This window comes from Staurois parvus, unplaced genomic scaffold (genome assembly GCF_062004578.1).
Source record: "Staurois parvus isolate SC_StPar_1 unplaced genomic scaffold, SC_StPar_1.0 ptg000564l, whole genome shotgun sequence".
Lineage (NCBI taxonomy): Eukaryota > Metazoa > Chordata > Amphibia > Anura > Ranidae > Staurois > Staurois parvus.
In genome coordinates, this window is record NW_028318360.1 from 3100928 (window position 1) to 3119769 (window position 18842).

Here is an 18842-nt window from a genome sequence, read left to right on the forward strand (position 1 = left end):
CAAAGTTCAAACGATGATTTTTGTGGTGAGGACGTAGAAGAGGTTTTCTTCTGATGACTCTTCCATGAAGACCATATTTGTACAAGTATCTCTTTATAGTGGAATAGTGTACCAAACTCCAGTGTCTGCCAGATCTTTCTGGAGGGATCGTGCAGTCAAACGTGGGTTTTGAATTGTTTTTCTCACAATCCTGCAAGCTGTTCTGTCTGCTATTTTTCTTGGTCTTCCAGATGTTGCTTTAACTTCCACTGTTCCTGATGACTGCCATTTCTTAATTACATTCCGAACAGAGGATATTGACATCTGAAAATGCTTTGCTATCTTCTTATAGCCTTCACCGGCTTTGTGAGCGTCAACTATTTTCAGTTTCAGTTTTCTAGACAACTGCTTAGAAGAACCCATGGTGCCGATTGTTGGGGCAAGGTCAGATGAGTCTGGGCATTTAAAACCTTTGAGATTGACATCACCTGGTCTTCCCAGACGATGATTGAGAACAATCCATGACACTGGCAAGTCTCAGCTTGGCAAAGGGGGCAGTGCATGCTATAAATTCTGCAGGGTGCCCAAACTTTTGCAGACGCCATTTTTTTGTTTTCTGTTATTTTGCAAGTGTAAATGATGGAAATAAAATCTAACTTTTGTTGACATATTATAAGAATGTCTAATCTGTAATTTGATGCCTTTTGGAGATTTTTCCATCTTTCCTTGGCTTCTTTATGCACATTAATACAAATTTTTAGCTGGGGTGCCCAAACTTTCGATCCCCACTGTACATACGAAGGGTGATCAAAAATTTTCTATTTTAAGTTTAGATTTTATATTTTCATTGGAAACTGTAAGGGTGGGAGTAGTAATCGGTCCTGTCTGAGAGTGTCGTGACTAGTCTGTCTGGCAAGCCAGCTGACCTTGCAGTTTAGTGTAAGAGTTGTCACGCTGCGGGGAAGATGGCTGTGATACTTCTAAATTGCAAGTGCGGAAATTTTTTGAAGAACCCTCAACATTGACTATTTGCAATCCTTATGCTGCTACAATTAGCAAATAGATAGGAATATCATATTTAATTAGTATATTTAAATAGCATATCATATTTACTTGTTTTAAACTGTTTTATCCGTTTCTTCAGTTACTTCCTGTTTTCCATATCTAGGCAAATTAACTATATAGTAACATCCATGGATTGTGATATCTAAGGCTTGCAGGCTACATTGCTGGCCATAAGGAATCTGGTGAGTGAGCAATTCACTTGCACCTGCACCTGGTGGAGCACTTTGTTTAGATGAATCAAGTATATCTTTAAGAATATGGTGAGTGGGAATTTTCTACAAGACAATTTTGGACTTTATATGGTTAGGCTGCATTTATGTATTTGGTGAATATTTTTGCCATTGATTGATGGTGGTTAACAGTAATTAGTTTTGAGTATTTGGTTTAAAGGGCCAGTGCTGATCTTATATATTTTTCTACATTGCATATAGTGTTTGTTACACTTTAAAGGGGCAGCTGCCTAATTGAATTCACTTGCACACTTTATGGGGTGGCACTCTCTCAATATCTTTTTTAAGTATAGCTACAAAACTGATTAATCATTAATCATTAATTGTCTTAAAGTGGAAGAAACCATCTCCACCCTCTCGGGAGGATTTATAGGTGTGTATATCCTGTCTATAATATGGACTGTTCAACTGTGAGGCTCAGTAACTTGATTTGTAAATTTAATAAGATTTGGCAACCATGTCATATCTTGAACCCACTTTTACAGCTTTGGTGGACTTTTAGGCTCCGTTCACACCTATGCAGTTTTATTTTTGTTTGTTTTGCCATGCTTTTCGCAGTTTGTTTTTCGTTTTTACCGCGTTTTGTTAAGCTCTTTTTTAAAGTGGAATTTTTTTTGTTGCTGGGCAGAATAAAAATGCAAAACATGGCAAAAATGCACTACCATGCATTTCAGCAGCTTCTCCATTGTAGTAAAAGCACTTTCCAAAAACGCAGCAGCTCAAAAAAAGCATAGATGTGAACATGCCCCATAGGAAACCATGTTGAATTGACTGTAGTGCGTTTCTGCAAAAAGCACCAAAAAATGCATTGGTGTAAACAGAGCCTTAATCTCCTCCTTGCATACTGGTGAAGAATCTGGGTTGTAACTGGGACTGTCCAGTGGCGAGGGAGGGGTAATGGTCCCTCTCCTTTTACCCCTCCCCCCCCCAAACTCCTTTATCTTTACCCTTCTCTTCTCTGCGCATATGCTCCGTTCTCTTACTCTTTTACTCCTTTTCTCTCCCTCTTATAGCATTGATATGTAGCCCAGCGGTGTATTTAGGTTTTGTGCTGCCCTAGGCAACACAAAAATCGGCACCCCCCGCAGAGAGAGCCTGGCACTGACCCAACAATACCCCGGACTCCCACCCGAGAGAGCCTTCCACTACCATTGCCCCCCATACACCAGCCACCATCGCCCATGGTGAAAGAGAGAAAGACACTCACCTTCACAGCTTCGGACATCCCCGGGAACGAGAGTCGGGCTGTGCATACACCGTCCTGAAACTTGCAACCTCTCTCGGAACCCATCAGGTCCCCATGCCACGTGTGTCCCTTCTTCCATCCCTTCTTCCGAGGGGCAGTGCTGCCCCCCCTGAAAAATGCTGCCCTAGGCAAATGCCTTGTGTTAAATACACCCCTGATGTAGCCTTGGACACAACAGTTCTCAGCAATTTGTTTACTATACGTGTTATCATTAGAAGTCATGTCCTAATCAATTACCCTTGCAAAATCTGCTGAACATCCCAATATGTATCTTTGAGAAAGTTAGAAAAAAAACACTGAATCCAGATAGATGTATAAAGATTCCTGTAGATCCTCAAAATTTCATAAAAAATAGTTCTCCTCCTAAATCACACAATAGTGTCTGCATTCGGATCCGTGCACCTGCATCTGCCTGCATGTATCTGTGTCCATGCAGCTGCTGCATCTGCATCAACATCTATAGGCTGCCTGCGCACAACTCCGAGGTAGATGCACATGCAGCAAAAAGCGGCTCACCACAAAAGGATGCCCATCTAAATAAGCCCTGATAGAGAAAGATGAAAATGTAACATTTAATATATCATGAAATACCTGCTCTTTCTAGGATCTGCAGGCTGATGTGGAAAGCATCTTTCCCTTTACTTTCTGGTTGAAATTCTTTGATAATTTTAGGGTCCTGAGAAGAAGTATCGATGTCCCTGAGAGAAGTAAGGTTCACATTTATAAAGTACACTGACACATATGGACACTGTGCACCCAAATTCTGGGTTCATATACTATTGTGAAAGTTTAAGGGCACCACATGCAGTCTAGTGCGTTGTTTTTATGCATCAAAAATTCATAGACAGTAGGTTACATTGATTTCAATCGCAAACTTCACAACATTGCAGTGCATTCCAGTACAGTCAACATAAGTAGAGCATGCTGCATTTTTTCTGCAGGGAACTGCACCCGAACGTGGCAAAACACATCAAAAATGCATGGAACGCATTACGGAAAACCCCCTCAAAAAACAGGAAACTTTGGAAAAAAACTACACTGGAACGGCTCAAAAATGTGCCTGCTGAAAAGCATCCAGACTGCGTTTCTGTGGGATGAACTGGCCCTTAGGCAATAAATAGAGAAAGTTCCTCCCACACACAGTATGAATGTTATCAACTGCAATAACTGGAAGTTATATAAGCATGGGCTATAGTCCTGCCAAAGTTTTTCACCTGTGTCCAATCACCTGAAGATAGCCTGTAGAATATTCAATGGTCTATGAATACAAGTCTTGCTTTCTGTAATGTATTTTATATTCAAGAGTGCGTGGTTTATATCGCCCGACGCCCCCGGGACATGGGCACCGGGCAGGTGGATTTATTTCTTGTTTAGCCATGCAGTGGGCAAGCAGGCTTCTTTTTTATTTTTGCCCCCCCATGTGTGCGTCTGCCCTCCCCCGCATGTATCCTGGGCTCTGCTTGCCCATCTGCGGGCCGGGGATCGGTATAGCAAGTGCCGACAGTAGGGGGACACTATTCCTCCTGTTAAAACCAATGGTGGAGCAGTGTTTACTCCCACTGATGCTGGGACATTTTCTATTCACACTGACCACAGTTCGGCCCCCTAAAGCCTTAAGGACAGTCAATTGGAGTTGAGTGGACACACGCCCGGTCTCCTCCCCTTCTTGGCTTGACCTGGAAGTGTATGACATCACTTCCAGGTCCCCATTGACAGATTCCTGGCCATCAAGGGCAGGAAAGAATGTAATGCAATGCAATATGCACGGCATTGCAGGGAGCCCAAAGAAGACATGCAGGTCTTTTAGATCCTGCATGTCTCAATAAAGAAAACCTGCATGGCTCAATAAAGAGAACCTGTCACCAAAAAATAGTCACATAGGTGATTTTTTTGTCCCCTGTGTGACGGGGAAAAAAAGTTAAGTAAGAAAAAAAAATGTATTTCTTAATTGTAAAAAGATTAAAGTTACACCCAAGCACATAATCGCTCCTCCCCGAAAGATCTAAGGCTCCCCAACATACATGCACATACGAAAATAAACACACACGTCGGGCGCCTATGCATGAAAACGTCAATTGTGATTCACATGTTACACAACGCCGCGCACGCCGGAATGAAAGCAATAATTCTAGCACTAGACCTCCTCCATAACACTAAACTGATAACCTATAAGGGGCTTTAAAAAATATAGTGTACTAACGTTTGTCGCCATTTCTCATGTGCACGCAAATTTAAGGTTTGCCATGTTGGGTATCTATGTACTCGGTGAAACCTCATCTTTTATATTCTGCCAAAAATGGGTAATTTGTTGCCTTCTTGTGCGCTAATATTAACTTAAGTGTGTTTTTTACAGTTTCCTAGACCTTTGTGGTAATACAAAAATTGGAACTGCCAATATTTTATTCTCTAGGGTGTCTGCTTTCAAAAAATTTATATAATGTTTTGGGGGATTTGTGTAATCTTAAGGCCTAAAATTATTTTTTACACATGTGCTAAAAACGCAAAAACGGATCTGGCAGCGAAAGGGATAAAGGACAAGTTCACCTTCGGGAACGTGTTACATATTCTACTTGTTTTTAGGGTGGAACATGTAACATGTTCCTACTCCTGCAGTGACTCAGCGATCTGAGCCCTCTGTGTGGCAACAGTACGAGGAGATGTTCCCTGTACAAGTTGTCATTTTTTGAAAAGAGCACAGCTGTGCGGGGCTCTGCAACATGACTGCATCATCCATTCACAGAGTTCTGTGAATGAATCAACTATGAGTACCAACATTCTTTGCGAATTTCAGCTTGTAGTTCTCAATGAACTACTACAGTGCTCTGGAGCGCTCTGGTAGTTTCATTGATTCTTCCCGTCAGTGTGAAACTGCCTGCCTGTACAATGCACGGATTACACTGACAGTCTGCTGGAGTCCTGCATGGCACCAGTGATCTGCTAATTGCTGGTGCAATGCTTTACAGGCTCCTATTAAAAAAAATAAATAAATGCACATTGTTTTTTTTACCTGCAAAAGAGTGCTTTTTTAAATTAATTTATTTTAACTTTTTTTTTTTTTTTTTAATGTGAACTTATCCTTTAATGGAGCGGACAATGGAGCTTGACTGTCTGCTCAGCATGCGCTTGTACCGAGCAGCCAAGTGTTTCCACATGAGAGGGTAACCTGAAGGAAAAATGATTCTTTCTCATTGAGGTCGGCGCCTCATTTACTCACTCAGCAAATGCGCTTCTGCTGAGCATTAAGAGAGCCCGACACTCCCCTTTCCTGACAAGCACTCGATCGGTGCTCATCACACTGCAAGGTCTCTTCCCTCCCTGCTGGTTCCCGGGTGCGGTACTGGAGACAGGCTGGGAGGTGAGGAGGAGATAAACAGGGCAAATGTTAAAAACATTAAAAGTTTAAGTCGCCATAAAGCCCCTTTTGTTTTTAAAAGCCCCAGACATTCCTAAAAGCACCTCAGATTTAAATATGACTTGGTTAGAATTTTTCTTTTTTATCAGGACAAGTTGATTGTCATGAGGGACAAGTAGATTGGGACCCCTATTTAGTCCCTGTACAAGTAGTTTTTAAAAATTCCCACATCCCTGTATATTGAAGCTTACCAGTCATTAGATTTTTTTCAGGCATTTTACTTGATTTTTACCTGGTGATCCTGCAAATAACACTTTCTTTCACAAGGTGGCTTTGCTCGACTGCACTGTAAATTCAATCACTGCCTGACATACCTCATTTGAAAAATCAATCAACTGAACCGCACCCATATCCAATCAGATGCAGACACTGTTTGGGTACACACACACACTGCTGAAAAAAGGTAAAGGAACACTTTTTAATCAGAGTATAATCAAGTCAATTAAACTCCTGAAATATTGATCTGGTCAGTTAAGTAGCAGAGGGGGTTGTTAATCAGTTTCAGCTTCTTAAATGAACAACAGGTGCACTAGATGGGCAACAATGAGAGAGACAAACCCCAAAACAGGAATGGTTTTACAGATGGAAACCACTGACATTTTATTCCTTATTAATCTTTTTTTGACTGTTTTCCACTAGTTTTGTATTTGGCTAAGGTCCGTGTCACTACTGGTAGCATGAGGCGATACCTGGACCCTACAGAGGCTGCACAGGCAGTCCATCAATATGTGCCATTGCCACAGTCTCAAGAGCATGGAGGAGATTCCAGGAGACAGGCAGTTACTCTAGGAGAGCTGGACAGGGCCGTAGAAGGTCCTTAACCCATCAGCAGGACCGGTATCTGCTCCTTTGTGCAAGAAGGAACAGGTTGAGCACTGCCAGAGCCCTACAAAATGAACTCCAGCAGGCCACTTGTGTGAATGTCTCTGACCAAACAATCAGAAACAGACTTCATGAGGGTCACCTGAGGGCCTGACGTCCTCTAGTCGGCCCTGTGCCCAGCACCACAGAGCTCGATTGGCATTTGCCACTGAACACCAGAATTGGCAGGTCCGCCACTGGCTCCCTGTTCTTTTCACAGATGAGAGCAGGTTCACCCTGAGCACATGTGACAGACGTGAAAGGTTCTGGAGAAGCCATGGAGAATGTTATGCTGCCTGTAACATCGTTCAGCATGACCGTTTTGGTGGTGGGTCAGTGATGGTCTGGGGAGGCATATCCATGGAGGGGCGCACAGAGCTCTGCAGGATAGAAAATGGCACCCTTACTGCCATTAGGTATCGGGATGAAATCCTTGGACCCATTGTCAGACCCTACACTGGTGCAGTGGGTCCTGGAATCCTCCTGGTGCACGACAATGCCTGGCCTCATGTGGGGAAAGTATGCAGGGAGTTCCTGGAGGATGAAGGAATTGATACCATTGAATGGTCCCCACACACACCTGACCTAAATCCAATAGAACACCTCTAGGATATCATGTTTCAGTCCATCCAACACCGCTAGGTTGCACCTCAGACTGCCCAGGAGCTCAGTGATGCCCTGGTACAGATCTGAGAGGAAATACCCCAGGACACCATCCGTCGCCTCATTAGGAGCATGTCCCGAAATTGTCAGACATGCATACAAGTACGTGGGGGCCATACATACTACTGAGTACCATTTTGAGTTGCTGCAATGAAATCTCAGCATCATTTTTTCACTTTGATTTTTGGGTGTCTTTGAATTCAGTCCTCTGTAGGTTGATAATTTTCATTTCCATCAAAACGATGGGGCATCCTTACATTCCTAACACATTACCCAGTCCATATCAGCATAGATATCCAACATAATATTTTTCCCCATTGAGATCTGATGTGTTTTCAAAGTGTTCCTTTAACTTTTTTGAGCAGTGTACACACACACACACACACACACACACACACACACACATATATATACACATACACACACAGTTAGGTCCATATATATTTGGACACAGGCACAATTTTTTTTTCAGGTATTTACCAAAACCTATTCAAGCTATAGTTATATCATTGATATGGGCTGAAAGGGCACACTCACAGGTTTAATTTGAGGGTATGTACATCCAAATTGGAGGAAGGGTTTAGGAACTACAGCTCTTAAGAGTAGCCATGATCAGTTAAGATCTTAATCTTTAGAGAGTGATGATCAGTTGACGGGGAAGGAGGGAAGGCTTTCAAATTTGCACTGCCAGGAATGTAAATCAAAGGAGAGCATGCGGACCTCATGTGATAATGCCATTAAATGTACTAAATGTCTGGATTCCGTCCTCTACACTCCACCGAAACTGCCCTACTCAAAATCACTAATGACCTGCTAACCGCCAAAGCTAATGGCCACTACTCAGTCCTTACTCCTCGACCTTTCCGCGGCCTTCGACACAGTTGACCACCCCCTCCTCCTTAATAAACTACACTCCCTCGGCATTAGAGGCTCCGCTCTCTCCTGGCTCTCCTCCTATCTATCCCAACGCTCCTTCAGCGTTATCTATAACGCTACCACCTCCCCCTCTCTGTTGGGGTCCCCCAAGGCTCTGTCCTCGGGTCCCTTCTCTTCTCCATCTACACCTCCTCCCTCGGAAAACTGATACACTCCCACAGCTTCAACTATCACCTCTACGCCAATGACATGCAAATTTACCTCTCCACCCCTCGCCTCACCCCTTCAGTCTCTGCCCGTATCACCCACCTACTGAACGACATATCAGACTGGATGTCGCTCCATTTCCTCAAATTGAACCTTTCCAAAACCGAGCTCCTGATTTTCCCCCCGGCCCGCGCCCCCCCACCCTCTCCATCACGACCAACAACGCCACCATCAGTCCCACCCCGCAAGCCAAAGTCCTAGGTGTCACTCTAGACTCAAACCTGTCCTTCCAACCCCATGTCCAATCGTTGGCAAACTCATGCAGGCTCCACCTCCGCAACATCTCCAAAATACGTACGTTCTTAACCCCAGACACTACTAAACAACTCGTTCACTCCCTTATTATCTCACGTCTGGACTACTGCAACTCCCTTCTCACCGGCCTACCTCATCACAGACTATCCCCGCTGCAGTCTATCCTGAACTCAGCGGCCAGACTCATTCTCCTTACCAACCGCTCCGTTTCTGCCACCCCCCTCTGCCATTCCCTCCACTGGCTCCCGATTGCCCAACGCATTAAATTCAAACTACTAACATTGACATACAAAGCCATTCATAACGCTGCCCCAAACTACCTCACCGACCTGATACCCAAATACCACCCTACCTGTAATCTTCGCTCCTCACAAGACCTCCTGCTTTCTAGCTCCCTGGTCTCCACCTCCCACGCCCAACTGCAGGACTACCCTACCCTCACCTAACAGCCGATCTCCTCCACTCCTCCTACCACTCCGTCCCCCACAGCCACTTCCTCCTGTACCACTATCCCCTCCCTCCTAGATTGTAAGCTCGAAAGAGCAGGGCCCTGGAACCCCTCATGTTTTGTTTTGTTACTGTATTGTCTCATGTACTGTCCCCCACTATTATTATTATACAGTATTTATAAAGCGCCAATAGTTCGCTCAGCGCTGTACATTACAAAGGGGGACAGAACATGTGACAGAACAATAACAATACAATGCAAAACATGAGGGCATTGAGGGCTCTGCTCTTTCGAGCTTAAAATCTAGGAGAATAATGTACAGCGCTGAGCAAACTTTTTAGCGCTATATAAATATTGTATAATAATAATAAATGAAAAATTAAACTATCACACAAGGTTATTGTGCTCTTTGCTTTACGTTCCTAGATTTGCTGACTTTTTTTGTTAATTTAGAGCTGCAAGACCCTGAAAATATTGTCTCATGTGTGTTGGAAGTGTTGGATAAATGAGAACTGCAATTAGAACCTATTCCATCTGTTATAATTTCAAATCTACTGATTGTGGGAGGAAAGGCTCCCTGTGCATCATATACTATATTTCCATGCACCGCCAAAAATAACTACCCTAATTTAGTGCTATCACATATTTCCTTCATCAAGAAAGATGCAATCAGCAGAGCCAATCCACAGTGCAACAATACAGAACAATTACAAATTGCAAATGCAGGTGTAGGCGTGGACTGTAACAAACAGCAAGAAGGACCACCAACCTTAACACCAAAGCTGACAAAAGCTCCTCCATCACTGACTTTTCAACAGTTCTTTTCTGCCTCACTGTGCAGAGGAGTTGGAAGAATTTCCCACTCACTTATCAGGTTTATATAAGGACTCATAACAGGCCACGTTTACTGGTGTTTCTGCATCCTTTATTTAGGTAAAGGTATAAATGATTTAAGATTCAGCAGGAAGCCATTTGATTCTCCCTTACCTGTCTGCAGATTTCTGTTCTCCGGCCTCCCCTTTAGGATGCTTTTCCTTATTCACCTGCATTGCCACTGGAACAGCAACAGTACAACAATCATATGTTATAAAATAAAGATTGGCAGTGAGGCTATGTCAAATGCTAGAACTGTAATAAATGTACAGTACTTATCTATTCATGAATAATGTGTGTGCTACAAAAGCAACCAGATTAAATCTTTCAGATTCCAGGTGATAGTGAGTACCTAGAAGTTTGAATCTTGTTGGTGGCTGAGGTTGAGACAGGCAATTAATTTTTAACCATTAACCATTTCCATACCGGGCACTTTTACCCCCTTCCCTCCCAGGCCATTTTTCAGGTCTCAGCGCTCTCACACTTTGAATGACAATTGCGCAGTCATACAACATTGTACCCAAACTAAAATTTTATCATTTTCTTCACAGAACTAGAGCTTTCTTTTGGTGGTATTTAATCACCACTGTGGTATTTATTTTTTGCTAAATTAACTAAAAAAGCCCGAAAATTTTGAAAAAAAAAAAAAAAAACGTTTTTCTTTGTTTTTGTTATAAAAGTTTGCAAATAAAGAATTGTTCTTCATAAATTTAGGCCGAGATGTATTCTGCTACATGTCTTTGGTGAAAATAACCCAAATTAGGATGTATTTTTAGTTTGTAGGAAAGTTATAGAGTTCACAAACTATGGTATAGATCTGAATATTGATCAATCCTGAAGTACTGACAGCCAATCTAATTTGTTAAGGTCCAAGAATGTCAGAACAGTACAGATATCCCCCAAATGACCCCTTTTTGCAAAGTAGACAGTCCGACATACTTCATAAGAGGCATGGCGAGTTTATTCAAGTTGTATTTTTTTGTCATAATTTTTCGGAAAATGAAAAAATTAATTTTCACAATTTTTTTTTACATACTGTCACCAGTGTAGTACAGCGTCATCATATAACTGGCATGGCAGTGATCAGGGAGACTGACTGGTGACAGTATGTAAAAAAAAAAAAAATTAATTAAATTTTTTTTTTATTTTTTTATTATTTTTTATTAAATTTTTTTTTCTTTTTAAGATTTTTTTTCATATTTCACTTTGACCAAAGTAGTACAATGTTACCATAGTAACATTTTACTACTTTGGGGAAGTGATCAGTTTTTTTTTTTCTAACACAATTTGCTTATAGCAAAGAATTACTTTGCTATAAGCAAGCATTTACCTGAATGACATCGATTGATTCAGGGCTTTTTTTTTTTTTTTCTTCTGTGCTTAGCTGTGATTTGGCCACGGCTAAGCACAGGACACAGCTGGGCTGTGATTGGCCCAGCTTGTGCATGTGATCGCTGTAACCATTCACAGCTAGGCATACTAGCATACAATGGATGGCATGAATGAAGCCATCCATTGTATTCAACTGTCATGTGACCTGCTGTGATTGGTCACAGCACGTCACATGGTACCAGCAACGGGGCCGGTACTCAGATCTGTCATCGGCCGTGTCCGAGGTACGCAGCCGGTGACAGATCGCTCTGCAGGCGCGCAAACTGCGCATGGCCGGGGGGACGCCATATGGCGTCCACCCGGAACGCTGAAGGATTTTGCCGGCCGCCAAACGGCCATTGGCCGGGCGGCTAATGGTTAAAGATGTATTCTGGTCTAAATGAAGACTAAGGCATTGTTTAGAATTGGGGAGCTGCTGAAGTCACTAAATATAAACAATGAACACATTTGTATATTTTTCTTGCAATGGCAGATCTGAAGGGCATAGAGCAAGGAAAAGCAAGGAAACTATTATCCACAAATGTACAAAACTGCCCTTTGATTGACTTTTCCAATTAATTCACACATACGTGGTGCAGATTGAAGCTCAGGTTTCACAGCTAATTGATACAGTAGCTGTTCACATCAGGTTTACATCAAGTTCAGGACAGGATTAGGTCAGGATCTTAGAGTAGACTGTTTTAAAAGAAGGCCGATTTATTGCTAAAAACACTGACAAGAGTAGGATAAAAACAGGCATGATGATCCTGTGCGGTACTCTTGTGTGTCCCCGCCACTCCAGTGGTTTCCAGACCTCGGGGGGTAGCAGAGAGGCGCAGGGAGGCTCTGTATGATGGTGTCATTCAGGACCGACTCTCCAAATGTGGCGCGCTTTTGGAGTATGCACGCTCCTTCCTCAGGTCTCACCAGCATCACCGGACCTCTCACATATCGACATGCCTGTTTTTATCCTACTCTTATGAGTGTGTTTTTATCATTAAATCAGCCCGATTTTAAAACAGTCTACACTTAGAATGGCGCTGCTGTTTCTCTTCTCTCCTATCTGTGTTCTAGAGTATCTTCAAGCTCGGATAGCTGGCTGCTGCCACCTTCAAGACACATGTATGTCTACAGACTCACCAATCTTCAAGCCCTCCACTTAAGACAGTGCTGGATTATACAGTATATCAGCCTACTACCATTACATATATGGACCATTTACTTATAAATCCATTCATGGTTCATCCCCAATCCCCATCCCGATTTGGGTTTATGTTGTAGCGCTCCCAACCTCCCTGGAAGCTGATTGGTTTTTATGCAGAACTGCACCAGATTATGCACTCTAGTTTTAGTAAATCAACCCCAAAATATCTGCCAAAAAGTGCTGGACTCTTTTATAACCACTGTGCAAACCCAAATAGCAGAGATCACACCAGAGCAGACTCCAGCTGATTTATGGAACCATTACAGTATATGATTCAACTCTCTAGCATACAGCTAAGATAAACGATCAGTTTGGGGTAAATTTATCTTTTTAAATACTTTAACAAAAAAGGGGGGTTATTTACTAAAACTGGAGAATGCAAAACCTGGTGCAGCTCTGCATAGAAACCAATCAGCTTTCAGGCTTTATTATCAAAACTTAATTGAACAAGCTGAAGTTAGAAGCTTATTGGCTACCATACAGAGCTGCACCAGATTCCGAGTGCTCCAGTTTTAGTAAATCTCCCCAAGGTCTTCTAAAACTTAATTTGTGATTCCAGTTAATGTTAGGGACTGATGTGAATGTACAATATATATATATATGTAAAGTGTTGCGCAAATTGACGGCGCTTTATAAGTACCTGTAATAAATAAATAATACATTTCACTACCACTACCAGGATCAGAAAATCATTTGAGAAGACATAATTACCATGTATAATTTCTGGTGCGGTGAACACCTGAACTCCGGGCTTCGTTTTACCACTTGCCAAATCCTTTACTGCAAAACCATGAAATCGGAGTTAGAACATTTTAAAAAAGAACTTCATTCTTATTTTTAATTCTTATTTTTAAATTTTTCCTAACAGCAGTTAACATGGAAGATGGAGGTTAAACCTTAACTCCAGGAAACTTGAAAATTCTAATTTTTAACCACCTATCTAGTCTATAGGAAAGTAAAAGCAGTTTTACTTCCCCGATCCTTTGCTCAGATGGCTCTGCCTCATGGTCCAGCATTGGCACAGAGGATTGGGTAAGTAAATCTACTTTTCCATGCCTCCTAAATAAGCAGTTAACCCTTACCTAAGCCGCACTGCAAAGGAGAAATTTCAAGTTTCCTGGAGTTGGTCTTTAAAATGATTGTAAAGTCTTATTCTTTTTTTAAATAACAAACATGTTATACTTGCCTGCTCTGTGCAGTGACATTTCACAGAGTGGCCTCGAATCTCCTCTTTTGGGGTGCCCCACCAGTGCTGTAGGCTCCTCCTCTTCTCCAAGTGCCCCCCATAGCAAGCCGCTTCCTACCAGGAAACTTGTATGGGCTAAATCCTACCTCCATAGACATACACAGTGCAGCTCTGTCCCACCTCCTGCTTCCACGTCATAAGACTTGATTGACAGCAGCGGGAGCCTTAGCAAAGACTGTGAGATCAGGGAGAGAGGACAGAGCTGCTGCAGACTGGCACAGCACTGCAACGAGTGAGGACTCGGATAACTATACGGGGTGGGGTTGAGGGAGCAATACTACTACTACCTAACCATTTTTTACCTTAAGCGCTTCCCCTTCACCCTATAGCAGAACTACTGCAACAGGGCAGCAGGGGTGTGCAAAGTCACAAATATATACATGATTTTGCAATTCCGGGTAGGGGGAACATGCGAGCCGCGAGCGCGCCCTACCCACGCCGCCATTCAGCCTTGTCGGCTTTCAATCACCGGGTCCTGACCAGTAATTACTCGTCCTGGACCCGGACGAAGCCACGAATCCCTGTGGAGATACGCGTTGGGGAGGGGCAGTGCCAACACCACGCATCCTTACACGGCGAGCACTGGTAGTGTATGCGAGCACACCCGAGCGACTGGTCTTCACCGCTTTAAGCGGCTATTATACAAAGTGCAGATTGTTTTTAATTAATGTGAGTGCATATTGAGCGCATATTAAAGTGTTTATTTTTATCAACGATAAAGCGCTATGCACTTTTCTCTATTAACATGATCCGTATGAGGAATACTTAAAGGGCTGGATCAAGGAAAGATCTGAGGAGGGAGAGATCCATATGACCATTCAGGCTTACATAGTAGCCCTCTATCTGCAACCTTCACCTGCATCACCTCAGGCTGATTGGAAGGAGAGCACACAGATATTTAATCCCTGCTGAACTCTGCACCAAGTTTGTTTTGCGTTTTTGCACAAAATTCATTGAATTTTTACCTTTTATTTATTTTCCATATTTCTCAATTTTTATTTTTGATATTTATTAATTGGATTATTTATTTAATCATCGAAGGACACAAATTTGAATAATTTTGCACAGACTTTCATTTTTTTTTTTTTATCACCAACTTTGTTATATATTTTTCAAATTAATTTATTCATTATTATCAACACATGTTTGGGTATTGATTGGCATTACAATCATGTATGGTTACACATAAGAGATCATGCAGCTATTAGAGATTTAATGCAAATACATTTTGTATACTATATACAGGTAATAGGTCTTGATAGAGCGCGGCATCTATATTTTCTTCATTTGTATGCACCGATAACTCACATTTATGAGGGTGAGCGAGATAGCCTGCGATCTTATTGATGTGAGCCAATAAGATGTAAAGTAAACGGCTTCTAAGTAAAAAAAAAATTTATACTAAAAAAATTTTTATATTCAGTAATTACTCACCGGCACCCAGTGATTGCAGAGTATCTCCGACGACGGAGAGACGTGTATGTAAACATTACAGTTCTCTCTCCTGTCGGCTCCTGCACACTGCTTTGTATGGCTCTTCATAGCACAGCCATACAAAGCAATGTGCTTACAGTGAAACACAGACACAGCACACGAAGTAAAACAGCAAACAGTTAACCCTTTGATCGCCCACATGTTAACCCTTTCCTGCCCAGTGCCATTAGTACAGTGTCAGTGCTTTCTTTTAGCACTGATCACTGTATTGGGGTCACTGGGGATGTCAGTGACCCCAAATCAGTTCCCCCCAGTGTCAGAATGCCCACCGCAGTACCGCTATAAGTTGCTGATCGCCGCCATTACTAGTAAAAAAAAAACGAAAAAATTCCAGTATCTATACCGCCATTTGTAAACGCTATAACTTTCACGTAAATCGATTAACTTACACGTATTGAGATTTTTTTTTAGCGAAGACATGTAGCAGAATACATTTTGGACTACATTTATGACAAAAATTTTTTACTGGATATGTTTAATAGCAAAAAAGTCAAAAATATTGTTTTTTTTCTCAAAATTGTCAGGTTTTTTTTTGTTTATAGCGCAAAAAATAAAAAAAAACACAGGCGATCAAATAACACTGAAAGAAAGCTCTATTTGTGGGGAAAAAAAAGGACATAAATTTCATTTGGGTGCCACGTTGCATGACTGTGCAATTGTCAGTTAAAATAACGCAGCGCCGTATCGCAAAACATGGCCTGTCAGGAAGGGGGGTAAATCCTCTGGAGGGAAAGTGGAATGCATTATGTTAAAAATGTTTAGGTATTAGAACCACTTTAACATGATGCAATGATTACAGAAAAACAGCCACATGTGTGATCAAAGGTACCTGGAATAGGCAAAGCAGAAATTAATTACAACTGATAACTGTACATCTTGTTATAGGGTTCAAAATATTTAAATAAGAGGTAACAAAGTCCTACTTGGCCAATAAAATCTAGCCTGGGTTGCCATGTTTTTAAAAACAAATCCACACTCCTAGTGGAGTCGATTCTTTTCCAAGAGTATTGCTAGACTGATGTTATGTTTAATCACCCAACAGCAATAACTGAGTGTTCCATTTGGAAGCCCCAAGGATTCTGCCAGCCATAACTACCTGTTAATGAATTCTGTAGTATCAGTAATTACATTGGGATAATTGATTGCCTGGAAAGAGCATTGATAGGTCTTATTATTGTTATTATACAGTATTTATAAAGCGCCAATAGTTCGCTCAGCGCTGTACATTACAAAGGGGGACAGAACATGTGACAGAACAATACCAATACAATGCAAAACATGAGGGGATTGAGGGCCCTGCTCTTTGGAGCTTATAATCTAGGAGGGAGGGGATGGTGGTACAGGAGGAGAAAGCTGTGGGGGATGGAGTGGTAGGAAGAGTGGAGGAGGTTGGCAAGTTAGCAGGGGGGGTAGGCTTCCCTGAAGAGATGGGTTTTCAGGGTGCGCCTAAAGGAGAGGAGAGTAGGTGATAATCTAATGGGTTGGGGCAGGGAGTTCCAGAGGATGGGTGACACCCTGGAGAAGTCTTGCAGGCGGGCATGGGAGGAGGAGACCAGGGAACTAGAGAGAAGGAGGTCTTGTGAGGAGTGGAGTGTGCGTGCTGGACGGTACTTGGATATTAGGTCAGTGATGTAGTTCGGGGCAGTATGGTGGACAGCTTTGTACGTCAGTGTTAGGAGTTTGAATTTGATCCGTTGCGCAATCGGAAGCCAGTGGAGGGATTGGCAGAGGGGGGTGGCGGAAACGGAGTGGTTGGAAAGGTGAATGAGTCTGGCAGCCGTATTCAGGATCGATTGAAGCGGGGATAGCCAGCGGCGAGGCAGGCCAGTGAGGAGGGAGTTGCAGTAGTCGAGTCGTGATATGATGAGGGAGTGGATGAGCTGTTTAGTGGTTTCTGGGGTTAGGAATGTGCGGATTTTGGCGATGTTGTGGAGGTGGAGTCTGCATGAGTTTGTTAAAGATTGGACTTGGGGCTGGAAGGATAGGTTGGAGTCCAGAATGACACCAAGTACTCTGGCCTGCGGGGCGGGTTTGATGGTGGCGTTGTTGGACATGATAGAGAAGTCAATGGGGGTGGGGTCCAGGCTGGGGGGAAGACAAGAAACTCGGTTTTGGAGAGGTTCAGTTTAAGGAAGTAGAGCGACATCCAGTCTGATATGTCGCTCAGTAGGTGTGTGATTCGGGCAGAGACCGAGGGGGTGAGGTGGGGGGTTGAGGGATAGATTTGTGTGTCGTCGGCATAGAGGTGGTAGTTGAAGCCGTGAGAGTGTATGAGTTGGCCAAAGGAGGAGGAATTTTAGAGTATTTAATATGTGTACAAGTCTTAGGGCACAGTTTATTCACAAATAGTAGAAAATGTATGCATGTCTTACAGGAATTGTACAAACATCAGTGTGTAGGCTCAGCAAGCATTACATATATTCAACCAATTTAGATGTGATTTCATATTTTTGTTAATGTTGGTACTGGATTGGCTCTAAGCAGATCAATGAGTTTGCCAAGTTTTTAAGTGCTTTGTCAGTGAAAACTTTACAATTTCTTTTCATTGAATAGTACCGTTCAAATTAGGCTTAGTAAGTACATGGTATAGCTTGGGTAGGCAGTGAATCTGGTCATTCAGGTTGAGGTTGAATACTTCAAAAAAAGCAAATATCTTTGACAAAACCTGAACATTTCAGAATATGCTGTATTTCCTGAGGGTGGGGAATGATAAATATCCTTACTTTAAAACACTCATATATGCTTATATATTAAGATGAAGTAAAATATGCACCTGGTGATGTCAGTGAGCCCAGATGCCTATTTATGTCCCTGCACTGCCTGATCGGCTCACTGTCATTTCTGGATAACTCTGAAGTAGAGTTCCCTCATCTTCATGGGTCGTGAATGGTATCCTGCTGATCAACAACAATAATTGCAACACACATTAAACTTGCCACACACTAGTAGAATTTTCTCTGAAAATGTTTATTTTTAAGAACCTTCATTCGATTTTCTTATTGTTAGTGGGGTTAAATTGATGTTCCTTTTTTGACCACAGTAGCAAGAAAATTCCAGGAGCACATGCTAGTGAGAATTTTTGTATGCATGTTCATATGACTATTCCTTCACAAATCTACTAGTGTATGGTCAGCTTTAGTGAGATGCTCTGTAAATAATGGTAATACATGTATTGGCTCACTATGAAGCAATAATAATAATCATCAGTAAAATGCCCAAGGCTACTTTACCTGTCTGAACTTCAGAGGTTAAAGTGACTGAAAAGGAAGAAAAAAAAAAAAAAAATTAACAAACATCCCTATACTTACCTGCTCTGTGCAATGGAACTGCACACAGCTGTTGCTGTCTCCTG

At 42.2% G+C, this 18842-nt stretch overlaps 1 protein-coding gene across 1 annotated transcript in view; it reads right to left on the minus strand.

Annotated features, from left to right (window-relative positions):
• The window catches only part of LOC149450705 (piRNA biogenesis protein EXD1-like), a 98989-nt gene that overhangs the window by 31735 nt on the left and 48412 nt on the right, over nt 1-18842 (minus strand). Inside the window, exons 3-5 of the mRNA XM_089691558.1 lie at nt 13462-13530; nt 10290-10356; nt 3112-3218 (exon numbers count right to left, since the gene is read on the minus strand). Of these exons, the coding sequence (XP_089547684.1) occupies nt 3112-3218; nt 10290-10356; nt 13462-13530 (243 nt within the window). The remainder of the gene's footprint in view (nt 1-3111; nt 3219-10289; nt 10357-13461; nt 13531-18842) is intronic.